General features: G+C 30.8%; 3 protein-coding genes across 3 annotated transcripts; all 3 read right to left on the bottom strand.

Moving 5' to 3' along the window:
• Positions 1–138: 138 nt before the first annotated feature.
• LOC109594216 (zinc transporter ZIP3-like) lies at positions 139–1,509 on the bottom strand. The gene has a single exon (XM_020009420.2). It carries the CDS (start codon positions 1,467–1,469, stop codon positions 468–470), a length of 1,002 nt encoding a protein of 333 aa, XP_019864979.1. The 5' UTR covers positions 1,470–1,509; the 3' UTR covers positions 139–467.
• A 4,333-nt stretch (positions 1,510–5,842) lies between these two features.
• LOC109594231 (heparan-alpha-glucosaminide N-acetyltransferase-like) lies at positions 5,843–9,102 on the bottom strand. The gene is made up of 7 exons (XM_020009437.2): positions 8,488–9,102; positions 8,331–8,431; positions 8,150–8,271; positions 7,886–8,094; positions 7,022–7,280; positions 6,559–6,960; positions 5,843–6,502 (listed from the first exon to the last, which is right to left on the bottom strand). The coding sequence occupies exons 1-7, from the start codon at positions 8,721–8,723 to the stop codon at positions 6,140–6,142; spliced, it is 1,692 nt and encodes a 563-aa protein (XP_019864996.1). The 5' UTR covers positions 8,724–9,102; the 3' UTR covers positions 5,843–6,139.
• A 382-nt stretch (positions 9,103–9,484) lies between these two features.
• Positions 9,485–16,966, bottom strand: LOC109594250 (1-phosphatidylinositol 3-phosphate 5-kinase). Its single transcript, XM_020009458.2, has 19 exons — positions 16,571–16,966; positions 16,324–16,513; positions 16,014–16,266; positions 14,858–15,064; positions 14,593–14,804; positions 14,317–14,544; positions 13,973–14,161; positions 13,681–13,916; positions 12,707–13,627; positions 12,375–12,652; positions 11,905–12,318; positions 11,550–11,851; positions 11,251–11,493; positions 11,070–11,191; positions 10,725–11,017; positions 10,415–10,671; positions 10,037–10,360; positions 9,823–9,984; positions 9,485–9,763 (listed from the first exon to the last, which is right to left on the bottom strand). The coding sequence occupies exons 1-19, from the start codon at positions 16,877–16,879 to the stop codon at positions 9,567–9,569; spliced, it is 5,337 nt and encodes a 1,778-aa protein (XP_019865017.2). The 5' UTR covers positions 16,880–16,966; the 3' UTR covers positions 9,485–9,566.
• Between the last annotated feature and the right edge of the window lie 349 nt (positions 16,967–17,315).

The following is a 17,315-nucleotide window of genomic DNA, read 5'->3' as shown; positions in this document are numbered from 1 at the left end:
TAGACATTAATAATTATTTTAATGTTTAAGGTTCATATTTAATAACTTGATATCTTAAAAAGTGGACCTTTCTCAGTAAACTCATTTTAAATAAAGGTATTAAAATATATATTTCAAAATTGGGTGGTAAATAGTTTATTAAAAAAATAAATATACACAGTATCCAATGTTTCAATTTTTGAGTACGTCTTTACATACACTTGTACTTATTATTAATGATATCTAACTATTTAGAAACTCGTACCTACATGAATAACAGTAAAATTGTAAATAAAATATTACAGAGATATGGACACAAAATATATATTTTTTAATTGTAAATATAAAATAAATTTGTTATTATTCATCATCATATAAGAAATCACATTTTATGACTAAAACGCATAAAATAAAATAATATAATAAATAATGATTATAAAACAAAAATCACAGTAAGATTTCAGTAAACACATCTCATAAAAAATAAACTAACAGAAAATCGTTATCAGTACCATAAACAAGAAACCAATAAACACAGCAAAGAATTGTTTAATTCCGGTTTTTCTATCAGCCTGCAGAATTTCAAAGAATACCACATACAAGAGGGTGCCCGATGCTAACCCTTGCAAAAACACTGAAGCTTGTTCTGTGTAGTCGCCTTCAGTGTTAGTCACAGCGATGCCCACGCCGATTCCAATTGGACTCACTACTGCGAATGTGAACACATAAATTACAATAAGTAGCGTCCTCATCTTTAGCGTAACCAATTCCACACCGATGCAAAACGCAATTACAAATTTATGTGCACTGACTGCTCCAAACATGTACCATACTGCAACGCTCGAGCCTTCCAACCCGACAGCCAGCCCCTCGAATAGTTCGTGAATAGACAAGGCCAAAACGATTAGCAACCCCCTGACAGTTTTTACTGTAGAATCAGCTTCAATCAACACAACATGGCTGTGATCTTGATGTACGTGGTCGTGATTGTTGTTATGAATATGACTGTGATTGTGGTTATGACTGTGCTTCTTTCCGTCGTCCAAGTCTCCTCTTCTCACCGAAAGACTTTTCCTTACTGCGGACAACCCTTCCCTTTTATGAATCCACGCGTGGACGAGCTCTTCCACAAAATACATGGCAAAAAATCCCGTGCACATTAGTAGCTGAGCAAGATGCAGTTCGTAGTTTTCGAAAGGTTCTATTTCTAAATTCTCCACTCCTTCCGCCACTTCTGGTAACATGTGCATGAAAGTTGTGCAGAACAGGACTCCACCACCAAACGATAACAACAGCTTTACGTAGTAGTTGTTTTTTGCGTCCGTCTCCCATTTCAACCATTTGTTCAGTTTAATCGGGAGGGTGCCCAAAGAAAACGATGCGATGAAGAGGCAAGTCATCGCCACAGCCTTAGCAATGTTTACATTTGTCATATCATCGTCGAACTCTTCTTCCCCGCCAGGATTGTGATTTAGATGTTTTAGAAACATGGCTAAATCTGTTGGAAAAACGATGTTTATAAATTGGATGCTTGTAAACTACTAATTATGAGAACTGATTTAGTACTTGAGGTAAAGTTATTATCTATTTCAATGCTAGATAATTTCAAAACGAGATCAGCACTTACTTTTTATATTTTCAGATTTTATTGTGTCTACACACATTGACATTCCTAGAATACTTGAATAAAATTGTGAACACAATGCATTTTATGCATAAGTCAAATAGTAGATACATTGTTATTTTTGAAATTAATAAAAATTACCAACGAAGTAAATAAGACTATAATTAATTATATTTTACGAAATCCCTCATATAATAAAAAGAATATTCGTTTTTTATGAAACGATAATATATGTTTAATATTTTTTTTACAATTTAATTAAAAATGAAATTAATTAGATATAAAATAATTAATTGAAGAAAAAGAAAAATACTTTTTTTGTAGCAATTAGATTTTAAATTTTGATTATTTAATTAGAATTAAGAAATAAAACAATTTAGTTACTAACCAACCTTGATTATTTCAAAAAGTCGCACTAACAAACTAGAACAATTGCTAAATCAAATTAAGTGAAAACGTCTAGACTCGGAGATTTTATAATAAAATTTTTATTGATTCGTCCAAAGTACATGCACATGTTCATGTACTTACCACCTGATACATGTTCAAACATGTAATTATTTATAGGTACCTTAATTGTAGTGGCTTAATTTTTGTTATCTGATAACAGTGAAATGTCTGAACAATATATGTGTTTCGATATCATCATACTTGAACAATTTTGTTTTGTGTCGTAAACGTTAATAAAAATATTCACATAGAATTAAGGGGAATAAAACTCATGATGTATTTATTTAATCATGAAGTAAAATAATATACATAGACATATATAATATTTGGTTTCTCTATACCTAAAATGAATTCACTCATGGAAGCCCGTTAATTCCATTACTCATGGGCAAATACGTGAAAATGTATATCGACCACATACGAAAACAATGTGGTTTATTCATATTGGACCTGGTTATAAAGTATAAAATTAACGAATTTGATTCACATTTATATTTAAATGGATAATATTATAAACTTTCCATGGGAAGTCAAGAAAATTAAAAAGCAATCTACGTTAAGATCAGGTTATGGATGAAAGTCAGTTTATTACCATTTCCATTACCAATGGAACTGCCGAAAGCGAATCTGGCTTCTCCTGTTGATATAAATCAACCATTAACCAACACGTGTGCGATACTACTAGAAATTTGTCTTGTTATACTATAAAGAAAAATAAAAAAATGTCATATGTATGTTTAACTTTACTAAGAATTTCGAATGAATACTAATAATATTAATAATATATATTGTAAATGTGACAAAAATATTCTTCAAAGAATAGAATCAAAAAAGCATATGTGCACATATTATTTACATTGGCTATCAGAAAAATATCACATTACTAGCTTAACGTTAATTAGTAAACGAACATCTCTAATTAAATGCAATCAAAATATTTTATATTTGATTTAAAATAATTACTCTGTTATTCTATTCTATTATTATGACTATATCCTTTCTCATTATTCATTTTGTACCAAAATCATAATAATTTCTATTTAAATTAAATATTAATTATAAATAATAAAATAAAATACGAATTGTAGCTGGTTACTGAAATAGCACACTTTTGATACTTTTTTATCTTTTAACCAACTTTGAACAGCTTTGGATGCATGCTTCGTATCATTATCCTGCATAAAAATCCATGTACTATAATTGGTAAATTCCATTCCATTAATCTCTCATAATACGAAATGTTCCATTTTACTAATAATATTTCGTAATGGTCCTAGACCATTTCAAACCACAACTTGTTCTCCACCATATTTCAAAATTTTTGTAGTATATCTAGGACTCAAACTTTTATTAGGAGGATGATGAATGTATTTTTTATCATTTGATCTTCTTCTATTGAACATGGAATCATCATTTCGACCTTCACCAACACTCTGGTGAATATTTAATTCATTTTTTTGCAAACTTTTAGTCTTGATCAAATATTCTTTTTTAATACCAACAGTTTCTTTATGGAAATACATTCCTTGCAAGTTTTGTTCGTTCAGTCGACATATGATTGGTCAATTAGATTCACTGATAGTTTATTATCATATTACCTACAGGACTGATTTTTCCAATTTGCCAGTCAATAAAAGGAGTTGTTTTTTTTGGTTAGGACATTTTCTAATTGTCTTCTAATCTAATTTATTGTACAAAAAAGTAAAAATAAAAAAAAGTAAATCAAACTAATGTATGCTTTTAAAATAATATCTCTGACATTTATAAGATGTGTAACAAAAAAGTATAGAATGTTGAAATTTATTTTTTATACCGACTGGACAAAGTTTGAATTAAATTCTTTTATGAAATATTCTACAAAATGTTTGTAATATTTGGTGGTCTGGGCACCACTATAATTCTTGTTCAATTTTCACTAAATCGTGGGTTGTAAAAATAGTCTAGGAACTAACACAACGACCCCATAGTTCATAATTTATAAAAACTGGTATAATGAGGACGATAGACAAACAAATGTAATTAATATGGTTGTGAACTAGGGTACCTAATTGTGGACTTTAGTAAGGGCGGCAAAATTTGAATAGCCTATTTACGGCAAATGATATATCCGGCTTAATAAATTTAATCGAAAATTAATTGTTGGCTGTGGTTGTTAGCACCAGACTATCAATAGTCCAAAATGAATTAGTGCAATAGTGTGGACGGAACTAATATTCAAATGGAAGAAGTAAAAATTGATACAAGCGTAATAGAAAATAAAATTATAAAAACATTAAAGGATATAGTTAACATAATTGAAGTAAATATGTCAATAGATAATGGAGAAAAAGAAATATTCAACGATAATTTCAATAATTCCATGAATTTGGACAATACTAATATTCAAATGGAAAAATATAAAATTGCCACTATCGCAACAGAAAATAAAATTACAAAAAGATTAACGGATATAATTGATAAAATTGAAGTAAATATGTCAATTGATAATGACGTAGAAGTAAGATTCAACAAAATTTAAATGTTGCAGAATAAACTTGACGACTTTTCTATAGAATAACAAATATGTTTCGAAAATGATTTTACAACTTATGTACGTATTAACACACTATAAGCGGGTAGCAAAATAGTCCAAACTAAGTTGTTGAATGATAACAAAAAATAAGAGATAATTCTTTCAGTTCGGTATGTAAACCAATAGAATAACATTAGCTCACCCCGTTTTTAAAGTAAGTACATTCAAAAAGGTAAAAATTATCCGGCCCGATAATAATCAACAGTTCCCGAGACGGGTATTTTTACCCGACCCGCTTATAGTGTGTTAATATGTAACAAATATTAAGTTATAAGAATTAAAATATAATTAACATGCCGAAAGAAGTATAGAAATCTAATAAATTGCAATTGACTTTTATAATACTTTATTCAACAGGTTAAATTTAAAATATAACGTTATATATTAGCGCCACCCATTGGACTACAGCGGTGCTATTGTTAAAATATTTTCGCCAAAAAATAAGTGGCCAAATTTTTCTATAATCTTTTACTTTATTAATGATTATTTATGTTTGTTAGATATGTGAGATGTTAATTTTTGAAAATAATATATTTTGGGATATTAAAAAATATCAGTCAAAGTGCTAACTTCACACCGGACCTGAAAGTACAAGTTTGTGGTACGACTGAATCTTCATCAGTTTAAAAATTGTTTTTATTTTGTTAATACTGCAAGAAGTAAAATGAATACGACTACTGATACTGATATCAAACAATTAACTGAATCAATAAATGTACGCCTAGGAACACATGAGAAGGATATTGAGAAATTTGATAATGAAATTATCAGTTTACTTGATGAAGTAGATACATTAAAAGTGAATCAAAAAGTATTAATAGATGAAATAGGAGAAACTTTGAAGAATTTATTACACAAAGAGGACAAGGAGGATGAATTAATGAAATTAACAGAACGAGATCTTAATTCATATGCAGAGGAGGTGCATAATTTTGAATGTTCCAAAAATGTAGAAGATAATCAAACAAATATCAATAAACAATGTGCTGAACTAGAAGGTAAAATAGAGGCATTAAAACTCACTACAGAATTTCAGGAAAACAAGATCAAGGAACTCACTTCATTTATCGAAAAGGTGAAACTTAGCAAAAATTAACAACTTATCTACTAATTAATTTCATGTATATTATATTATAAATTAATAAAAAATAGTTAATTTCTTCTGTTTTGAATTAATGTACCCTTAATCCTAATTTTGTAAATAAAAACAACATGCATACTAATATAACACTTTATTAACATAAATAATTTTCCATTACAAATCGTTGAGAACAATTATTATAAAATATTTACAAGTTAATTAGTCAACTAAATCACAATTCTGATTATAATATTAATATATTAACCTTAAACGATTACAATTTTCAATATCAATAGGTATAAATCAGTCCAGAAATCAATTTTAAGATTAAGAACTAGCCTTAATTTTGTATAATATTTAAACACATGAAAGTATAAAATTATTGCAAATTTCAATGTTCATATATTTCTGAAATTGAATATACCTAGTCGGCTCAAATAGAGACAAATACGTTATGTTTATACATGTAAATTGAAATGGAAACCCAAAGTGCTGTACCCCATAAGTTCATAAATAAAAAGGTACCATGAGTTTGTGTGGTGGGTTTCCAAGCAAAAGGAAAAGTACTGTTGAACAACTCATGGCCAACATACAATATTATAGCATTCATTCCTGGATAGAAAAATGGTCTCCCACCCCACTTTCTGAAAATGTCGACAGCTAAGAATAAACCAGTTTGTATGATGAAAGCAAAGCCTCCTGTCACAAATACATATGATAATGACCACAATTGCTTATTTATTGGGATCAAACCGTCATTTCTCTTAAATTCCGCTAGACCAGCCCCAATGATACTCTAAAAATAACAATAAGGATAAATATCAAATGAAGATATAAAAAAAATAAACTTACCAAACCAATACCCCATATCATCCATCGAATAACTTTAGAACGTACATTTTGATATGTATTCAAAGTTCTACCAGCCTGAACTCCCAAATAAACGGTGAGAATTGAAGTGAAAGTACTCAAAATTCCCTCAGGATCGAATAGTTGCTTGGTTTCGTAAACTTTACGGCAAACAGCCCCTTTATACATGTGACGTCCAAACACTTCTCTGTCTATGTATCCAGCCACACCCCCCGTACAATTCACAAACTGTTCATGTTCATCTAATCCTCCAGGTCCCACATAACCACGACCACATCCGGGCACTTCAACCAGATAGGTCACGCATGTATGAATAATTATTATGCAAGTAATGAATAGCCATTGAGGCCAAGCAGATACAATGTCAAATATAGGAGAGGCGTTCTGAAAAATACGGGTTTAGATATTATCTATCATAATTACTCTTAAGGCCACTATTGCTTACTTCTATCTCCATTCGTTTAGTCAAACAGACTTCTAACAATCCAACAATCAAGTAAGTAAAAGCGATTCTTTGTAATACTCCAGGCAATCTAATGTCTGCAATGGTTGACAAATTCTTATTCGAATTAATAACTATCCCAAGGAGAAGCAAAATAATGAAGCGACGGATTACATGGACGATCAACGTTCTTCTTGGTACAGCTCTTCTCAATTTACTTTGAAGGGATATGGAAAGTGACATACCCATCAACCATAAAAACCTAAAAGAAATATTAAACAAAATTAGAAACTTTTCTTTTTTTCATATGTGCTATAAAAATAATGTAGCAGTTTTATTTAAATTATATTCAATAAAACTTTTTTAATTCATCATTCTTCATTTAAAATCTCTTAATCACCATTAGCTTGTTTAAATTATTATAAGGGAATATATTATATAATTTCAATTATTTATAACAGTAATTTAATAAAGAAGGCAATTTAAATAAATAAAGTTTCAGAAAAATAATTATATATATGTATATAATATGTATTAATAGTATTAATAGTATTATTGACAAGAAAGGACAGTGATCTTTGTTATCAGTACTACTACAAATAAAATTAGGAAATAGTTCAAAATTAATAATTTCAACTATTACATTAAAAAAATTATATAATGAAAATAATCATTTTTCATTTAATAAAGAACATCATGTTTAAAATTGTTGCTGCAACTGCATGCATGCAGACACGCTTTATAACTATGATTCACTAAATGAAATATATAACAATGAGAAATTGATATAAATGATTCAAACACTATCATAATGTATTAAATGACAACTCATATGATAAAATATTAATTTAAAATTAAAGAACTCACCAAGGAAAAATTAAGTCTGCAACAGTCAATCCATTCCAGGCAGAGTGTTGGAAAAACCAATATTTGCCTCCACCATAGTTGACAAAAATCATAAGCATAATACAAAGACCTCGGAATACATCTATTGACTTGACTCTATGTGGATGTTTTCGAACTGAGGGAATTCGTTCAATAACTAGTGGTGTTCCCATGGATGAACTTCCCAAATCCTATTACAAATTCAAAATGTATTTAAAAGAAAAATTTTAATATTCTCTGACTTACATCCTCTAATTCTGTGTTCCAGGTTAGCAGTGACCTAAGTCTATGACTATTTTTATATATACATTTTACCATATACCAAGCAGTCCCAATGAAAAATAAAACAATGAAAGCAGTTAGAATAGCTGCAATACAATATTCAAAATTAATTTATATTAATCTGAAACCTACGCATTTTACTTACGTAAATATGCATTATCTGCTGGCTGTTGAATATATGCTGTTGTGCACTTTTCTGAGATATTCCAGCCATATTCATAATGCTCGTAGAATAAATTTTTGAAACTGAAACATGAAACAATTAATAAAGCTAATTTAGTAACACTCGTGTATATACCAACCTGCAGTGTGTCACATTTGCACTATTCACATAGTACAGCTCAAATGGGGATCTGGTGTTAATTACCAAAGAGGAATTTTGATAGGGAGCAAGAGTAGTCAAATTTTGGAAGTCGCATTTGTGACATTGATCATACTGCCCATAAACAGTCACCGTGTCGTTCAGTTTATTGTATATCCTCAAACAAGCTTCGTCGTATAACAAATTGTCACAAGAACTTCCTTTAGTCAGCAACATGTTTCAAATGTTCTCTTCACCACTCCGATAGTGACACATTAACTTTTATAAACTATTAAGATATCATAATGTCTTCTAAATCTGGGAGTGTATAAGTGCGACAACAAGTTATCTGAACGTCTTTGTTGTTAAAATGCAAATAATCAAAATATTGTGACAGAAACGAAATGTCATGAGATGAGTCACCACCATAGAATAACCGTATAGGTTAAAAGTTCCTAAATTTAAAATAGTGGAGGGAAAGTTATAATTGAACACTTAAAGTTATTTGTAGGACTGTGCATTACTATCACAAAAAGTAATTGAAAAGGTCTTACCATATATTTAGACTATATAAATATTGTGTTACTTAAAATATTGAGTTATTCAGAGTGGGTTGGGAATACAGGCTGAAATTCAATGCTTGTACCATGCAAATAAAAATATTGTAAAAACTTATATTTGTTTTCAAGTTATCACTAAATAACACAAAAACAAAACTGCTTACATTGACATTATTTTCACGTGTAAAATACATGTCATGTAAATATGTTTATGAAATTTCTCATTATATTGCATATTACAGAGAACATACATAAATGTATAGAAATGATAACTATTTATCTTACCACAGTAAAAATCAAAATATAGCTTTTGATTAAATTAAACAACTTTAAAGTTTAATTATATTAATTTTATTTTGAATTGAACAAATATCACAATAATACATATAAACAAAAAATGCAAATTTTATGAGACTATGTATAAAATTATCTACATATTGTACTTAGACTTAAAAATTATTAAAAATTTAATTGTAATTCATTTGTATAAAATATAAAATTCTGGCAATCCACCATTTTTTTACGATTCTAGACCTTTTCCTAGTCCAGCCCAGTGGTCAGGAACTTCCAAAAAATATCTATGCATTGCTTCAATAAACCGCTTTTGATATTCCTCAGGTGAAACAATAGTGGGAAGTTTTCCTTGGCCTCCCAAAATTCCACTTTTCTTTACCATGGTCTCAATTTTTTTATCCCATGTGAAGGTTCTGATGTAATCTGAAATAATAATAAAAATATAAAGACTATTTATAAAATTGTCTGTTAAATTTAGTTACCTATTATTCCTAAGACGAGTTCTTTCTTTTCAGAATCCAAACCAACTAATAAAGAGTAATCCATAACAGACTGCGTGGACAAGAATTCAGTATCATTTTGTATGGTTGCAATTAGCACTGATTTAGAATGTGGTAGAATGTATAAAGGATTGTCACAGGTCACTGTAATTAACAATAATTGTAAAATATTTATTGCATTATATTATTTACTCACTTTTCAGGAGATTTTCATCCAATAAAACAATTTCGCCTTCTTGATTCTCTGGATGGACTAACCTGTTTCTCATTGACCCTTTCAAATCAAACTTTTGAGAAACTGTTCTGTTATAAAACAAATTCTCCATGACCAGAAAATGTGTACGCAAAGTTATGTTATTGTTATTTTTAAATATGATTTGGTAAATTCCAACAATTTTTCCCAACAGTGTTGGTTGACCAGTTGTATAACAGCGTTGCATATGAACGAAATAATTAGAAGCAGATTCCAAAAATAGCTGTACTTCACTTTTTGACATTTCCTTTAATATAAAACGATCATCTAAAAAGAAGTGTTTACAGTGAAAACTAAATTGAAGACAATATTTTATATTACCTATAGTTTTAGCAAAATTTGAACCAGATTTTCCACCTCTGGCATTCCATTGGACAGACCTAGAAAGTGATCTGATGTATGCCTCTTCTCCAATTGGTAAAACCATTGATCTTAAAGCAGCAAATTTTTCGGCTAAGTAAATCCGACAAAAGAAATTACAATTCGAATCCTGAAACTGTATTTCGATATTTGCGTTCTTATTTTTTTTAACATCTTCATTTTTATCAGCCGTGTTTAAATTCTGTTCAACAGATTGACTGAAATAGAAACTGTTCAATAATCTGCTGAATTGTTACAGAAATATGCATACCTCGACGATAACGATGACGTTAAATTATTTGCATCTTTGGATCTTAAAAACCCTAATAAACCAGATTTCTCGTCGCCATCTTTGGTATTTTCTTTATCCATAGTCCCTTTTCGTTTATTTACCGGGCTTGGGCTTTGCTCAATTAGGGGTTTCTTTAGTTCCTCAAAATATTTTTTATACTCCAAAGAGTTAAGTGCATAAGCAATAATAGAACTTGGTTCATTTTCAAATACTATTATAGGCCCATAAACACCTGTTGGTAGATTATAGTGCTCTTGAGGACTAAATGGTTGCTAAAAAATATTATGATTTGAAACATGTCTTAATTAAATTTGAAATGCTTACAGTCATAAATACTGATGCATTTGAAGTTGGTAAGAGTTGTGAAAGTATTGTTTTTACAGTTTTTTTGTCAGATTCTTTTTTATTGTCAACAGTATCTTCATTCCCATTTAAAGAAGCACCATCTGAAAAATAGTTTTACTTAATAGGTTTAAGGATGTAATTTAATAATTGAAAATCCTACCATCTGTTACATCATCAGAAAAGACTTCATTGCGGAGATCTTCACTAATGCTTGCGGTTCTTTCCTCAGAAACAGTAGAATTGTCCAAGTCTGCACTTACAGACTTGTCCCTTTTTTTATCAGATTCTTTTCTCTCTCTATTAATTTCCATTAGTCTAACGTTCCAGTTTTCCACTGTTTCCACAATTAACCTTTTAATTTTCGTTAACGTATCTATGATTGTCCAATATGGAATGTGTAAATCTTAAACATAAAATTTAAATAAAAATTTAAAACAATCAAATAAAACATTTCTATACCTTGTTCTGAAAATGATTTACTTTCAATTGTAGGAGATGTTAACTTTAGCTGAATTTCTTCAACAATCAGCTTAAATTGACTCTGCTCCTTTTGCACTAAATGCTTACAGTTTGTAAGAGATTCTGTATCGTCGGAAAGAATGCAGGACAACTTATCGAGAATTAGTGAAAAAATTTCGTGTCCCCTTTGAGCAGATATCTTCACTTCATCAATCAGTTCATTGTGGAGTTTCTCGATGTTGTACGTAATCGAAATAATTGGTGAAGGTAATGAAATCTCCCAGATATTAACTGAGGAATATCTAGAACATTACACATTTATTACAGAAAATATTGAATATGGCCTGGTTCTTACTTGAACGAAGCAACATAATTCTTGTATCCAAAATATTGGTAATGATCATGGTGTAAACTATGATTACAAGCATATTGACCTCTTCTACTATATAAATCCCCATGAAATCGTAATTCTAAATATTTGGCAAAAGAATATGACCATGTGTCAGAACACATTGGTACTACTGGTGACACACTTTGGCATTTTGTACACCAGGTCCACATGACTATGTTATCTTCTTTGAACTCATTTTCGAAGTTATTCAGAGATATGCTCACGCAACCTAAATTATGCACGAATCGTCTTACGTGTTTGTCCATTGGTGTTTCGCAAGTAGATGATGGACACATGTAGGTCGATCGAAAACAATATTTTTCGAGGAAGCAACCCAGGGGAATATCATTCCTTGCATAAAAATCCATGTAAACCACCCTACAGACATGTTCATTTTAATTATACTTTAATACTTATTGAAGTATGAAATTTACCAAGGGTTAACACAAAATGCAGGTGCATTTCTAGACTCCTTACTATAACTACAAAATAATACTGCAAGCCTTTGATGATTCATTGGACTTAAAACATCTTGTCGGTCAATATCTACTATTTTCAAAAGATTCTTTTCCGGTTTTTGTTTAATTTCTTTAATAAATTCACGCTTTTTATAATTACCACCGCAAGCTCGGAAATTTGCCAGAAGATTTTGAATGTGTGGATCATCCATACTGGTAGTAATTTTTGCAGTTAAGAATGGATGTAAAGTTTTCTGTAGTAAGTTTAAGAATGAGTTAATATATATTATCAATATACATTATTTTACCTTTGTCTTAACATCATCAGTATTTTTCGTCGATTCTTCATTCTCCTCCCTCCATTTATTCTTCTTGATGTTATTGAACTGTTCACTGTAATAAATTTCGGCGGGGAAGAACTGTCTGAGTGGACACTTTTTGCCCATTTCCGTTTCTAAATATGGAATGGGAAATAAAACGTACGGCGATATACATAAAATCGTATCGTCCAACGCTTTGCGGAAACTGTTAGAAAACGGAAGTTCGGCAACGGAAAATGCTTCTGTGGACGGGACTTGACTTTCTGGATTGTGTAAAGGATCGGTGAAATCATTTATTGCTTCGGCGACGATTTTTTTCCCTTCGTTGGTGTGCTCTGTTTTTTCGGTTTTGAACGTCGTTTCAGATTTCGTAAATTCCGATGAAATAAATCTCGCTGTGGACAGCTTCGGGGAGTTTTCTTTACTGTCATCTAAAAATTCACATTTGGTGTCGGGTGGTTGTGCGAATTCGTCCATAAGAAATGACTTTTCGAGTCTCCAGTTATAAGCTGTAAATAAAATAAAGGAGGCAACCTTTTCTAATCTGCTTAACACAGATCTGGATGCGCCTCTCAGCAATACGGTCCCACCCAAATGAGGCATGGGTAATCCTTCGAAAAACATTAACGTCTTTGGTGTTTGATTTTCAATCTCGTATTTTTTTAAGTAGAACTTCTTGCAGCAACCCAATCTAGGTCGACCTATGTGTGCGTCAACAGCAGTAACCAAATCGGCGTTGGTGCATCTCGACAGTCGTTCCATCACTGTTTGTTTCACGTTTTGTATCAGGACTATTTTAAATTGACGTAGAAAATCCTGAGCAAGTCTCGATACATTCCTTTGTACTAAGACGATGTCTGGTTGTAAAGCAGCTATCCTCGCTACCACATTTCTCAGATATTCATGTTCCTAAAATAACAATCACTAGTAACACGTATCAAATTTATCAATTGGGTAAAGACCTGCATCAAAACTGGTTCTAATGACATAAGTCTTCCTTCCGTTCGTTGATAAACAATGGCGCATTGCAGTAGCAAAATCTTGGGATTGTCTATTTCTGTAAGCATATCTTTATGAGCCACATTTTTCGTAAAAACGACTCCTCTAACTAAACATGAGCTACTTCTCTTGCCTCCAGGCAGTTTCTTAAACTGCACGTACTGTCGAATATCTAGATCATTAGCATCATGATTTTTGTCTGAAATATAGTTCTTTTTTAATTTTTGACACAATGGAAGATTTAGTGTAACATACCAGGCCTGATATTATTAATAATATCTGGTAGTAAAGGCAAAATTATTTGTGACCAAGAAAGAGATAATCCCATAGACACCAACAATTGTTTTAGTAAGTTTTGTTCATGCTGTTCATAAGTTTCCGTCAATAAATTATAAGCATGCCTCTCACCATTTTCTTCACGTAAAGTGGATGGATTATACCAGCCTAAAGTAATACATAAATACACTGTCAAGTATGTACTTCATAAAATAAAGAAGATTTCTTTTCAAAGTAAAATTATAATTATTATCTAAAATTTAATAATTATTTTGTCCACTATTAATATTTTCTGTAATCAATACAACGATAAAAATATTAACCTGATTCTGGACCCATTTCTCTTTGCTCAGATGGTCTAACATCCAAAGTTTCTTTTGTATCACAAGCGACAACTGGCGCTTCTGTGACTTTTACTTCAGAAGGCGATTCTAAGGGGCATGACAAGTAAACAGTATTCGCTTCTATATTTAAATCAAGTGTGAATGACGAAGAATTAGTAAACTGCCTCGATCCACGATTAACTGGTGAGTTTTGTTCATTCTCCGAATCTAGAAAATCATTATCTGAAACCGTGAAAAATTCCGTCGTTTACAGACCTGTTGAAAATGATTCGTGCGGTATTTGCTGAACCCAAATCGGTTCATCTTGAAAAGGAACGTCGAAACTGGAATACTTTTCTTGAACAGCCAAAGAGGTCAAGTTCCCATATTTGTACAAAGCGTATCCATCAATAAAGGTAGACGGTTCAGAGACACTTTCTATGTAACCCCCTTCTAGCAGAGCTTGCGAAATAGTCGACGCCTGGATTCTGCAAATGATTCAAATCAGGAGACCTGAATTAAAATCCGGTCACATACTAACCTAGTTTTCGCCTTTTGCTGGAATATCAGCCAGTCAACTAATTCAGAACCCAAAAAACAATCGGCATAGGTCCGTAGGCGATACCTGTGGGTGTTAAGTGTTACGCCATGGTTTGGCTTGCAAATCTCCTCGAACAAATTCCTTAACGATATCGAATTTTGCAAAGCTTTGATTTTCTCTTCGGCGGTTAGATAGGACATCGACGTACTGCAATATTTTAACACTAAACTTATGGTTTGACCACACACACCAGTTTTGGTGGGAAAATTTATATATGGTTTGTAGATATACAAATAATGTAACGTAAATTAATCATCAGTAAAATTATGTATTATTTAAATTCATGACTCTTCCAATTCGAAATATTTATCGTAAACGATAAAAAATATTTACATAAATATTTGTTTCATAAAATCAAAAGTCATTATTTAGGATATACAGTCAGCGGTGGTAAAAGAAATAGCACAAAATTTAAAATCAAACATTTGTAAAATATTTCGTGAAAAGATTTAATTAAAATTTTGTCCAGTCAGTATAAAAAATATATTTTAATATTTTTTTGTTATTCATCTTATAAAAGTCGGAGATATTATTTAAATGCACATATATATCATAAGCGTCGACCATCAGACGTCGACTGAATGAACAACTTGCGAAAGATATATTTCAGTACAGAAATCAGTGGCATCAAAAAACAACATTCGAACGAAATTTGTATAAAAATGTATTAAAATTATCCTGTAGAATTTGGGCAAAGGGCGAAATTATGTATCCTTATTATTCATCGTCCTCACATACATTAAAAAACATCTTGAAGAACAAGTATTGGTTTGGGGCTCCTTTCCTTGGTCATGGTATAAGATAATTACAAAAAATTATTAGTAAAATGGACCGTTTCAAACTTTTACCAACAATAATTTACCAATTACATGGATTTTGTGCCAAAAATGATATTCTAATATAAATAGGGCATTTGACCATTTAATATTTCTAGTTAAAATGCAAACTTTTGCTCTATTTTATTATACATGTATTATTGGTCTTATAAAGATGCATTTTTCAAATTAATATCGCTATTAGATAATCAATTTTTCTTAAAAAAATAACTACTTAGATTATATTTAAACAAAGTAAGATTTTATATGTAAATATGTACCTCTCAGCTACAAACTTTTCTTCCTGATATCCAACTGAAATTTTTCTTTTTAACATGCCACCATCTCCTGCATTTAAATTTGAATTTTTTGGTAATAACTCTTGTTTTGAAACAGTGGATAAAGTATCTCCAAATTTTGTTTGAAGATTTTCTTGTAACAATCTTAAATCTGCTGTCAAGTCTGCACCTACATCAGATGACTGCAAATATGACAACACTACTTTACAGCAGTAAGTGCAAACTCTTAAATCACCTAGAATATATTTATATTCATTATTCAAAATAGAAAAACAAAAATTAATTGCTGTACCTGTACAACCAAATATTTTGCCAGGTATTTGTTGATTGCAACATTGTGAACAAAATATTTGACCACAAACGCGACAATGATGTCTCCTTTTAAATGTAGTAAATTTCTCACAACACTCATAACACTCTTTGCTGACAGAATCTGGCATCCAATACTGTTTTAACTCCGTGTCACCATAATTTTGTAAATTCTAAAATTGATAAAATATTGATTTGACAGTTAAGATTGAAACAGAAAAAGAACTTACTGTAGTTTTAAGAGCTATCAAATTACTAATCCTCTTCAATACATTAGGCAAACTTCTCCCTTCATTGACATCAACTGGATACACATTGGGAGTCTCAGACTCCCCAAATTTAGCTTCAGTTGCTGTATCAACGGCCCAGTTTGGTATAGAATCGCCCGAAATTTCTGGTTCATTGCTGTTCGACTTTTCCGGAGGTTTAGTGCTCTTGAAGAACTTGGAAATGTACTGAGTGACAGACTGTGGCTTTTCTTCCACTTGCAGTGGGGCGAATTCTGTTAATTTGGTGGGCGATTGTAAATTAGTGCTCATGTTATCTTGTTGTGAAGTACATGTTACAAAAACAATGTTTTGATGTTTCAATAGACAAGATTATCTTGTCTTTAACAATTGGGTTTAAGGAGTAAACAAAAACATATGATTTTGACAGCTGTGTGACAGACAAAACATTTTATTTAAATTTAAATTGAAGTTTATTCGCTTTAAATCCAATTGACTCAAACCAGGGAATTAGGCTTTGACAAATAAAGAATGAGTTAAATTAAATAGCAAATTTATGACAAAGTCGATAAATCCTAAACCTAGTTGCCATGATTATAAATTGCACCAATGTAAGGGGATGACCTATTTTAAATACTTGCTGAAAACAATAATATACTATAAAATAAAATTCAAATACATAATAAATGTATATATTAGTTAGTATACCGAGATATTTAACCTAACGTTTGCATAATAAGAGGTAAAA

Source organism: Aethina tumida, chromosome 2, assembly GCF_024364675.1.
Source record: "Aethina tumida isolate Nest 87 chromosome 2, icAetTumi1.1, whole genome shotgun sequence".
In the NCBI taxonomy this organism is placed as follows: Eukaryota; Metazoa; Arthropoda; class Insecta; order Coleoptera; family Nitidulidae; genus Aethina; species Aethina tumida.
This window is presented reverse-complemented; position numbering and strand designations above follow the sequence as displayed.

Bases quoted from the DNA above. Each gene is read 5' to 3' on its own strand.
- LOC109594216 (XM_020009420.2), bottom strand. From the start codon at position 1,469: ATGTTTCTAAAACATCTAAATCACAATCCTGGCGGGGAAGAAGAGTTC.
- LOC109594231 (XM_020009437.2), bottom strand. From the start codon at position 8,723: ATGTTGCTGACTAAAGGAAGTTCTTGTGACAATTTGTTATACGACGAA. The intron at 8,272-8,330 runs GTAAGTAAAATG...ATTGTATTGCAG, and splicing joins AGCAGATAATGCATATTTAC to CTATTCTAACTGCTTTCATT. The intron at 6,503-6,558 runs GTAAGTTTATTT...TGTTATTTTTAG, and splicing joins TGATATGGGGTATTGGTTTG to AGTATCATTGGGGCTGGTCT.
- LOC109594250 (XM_020009458.2), bottom strand. From the start codon at position 16,879: ATGAGCACTAATTTACAATCGCCCACCAAATTAACAGAATTCGCCCCA. The intron at 11,852-11,904 runs GTAAGAACCAGG...GTAATGTTCTAG, and splicing joins AATTATGTTGCTTCGTTCAA to ATATTCCTCAGTTAATATCT. The intron at 11,018-11,069 runs GTAAGCATTTCA...AATATTTTTTAG, and splicing joins ATGCATCAGTATTTATGACT to CAACCATTTAGTCCTCAAGA.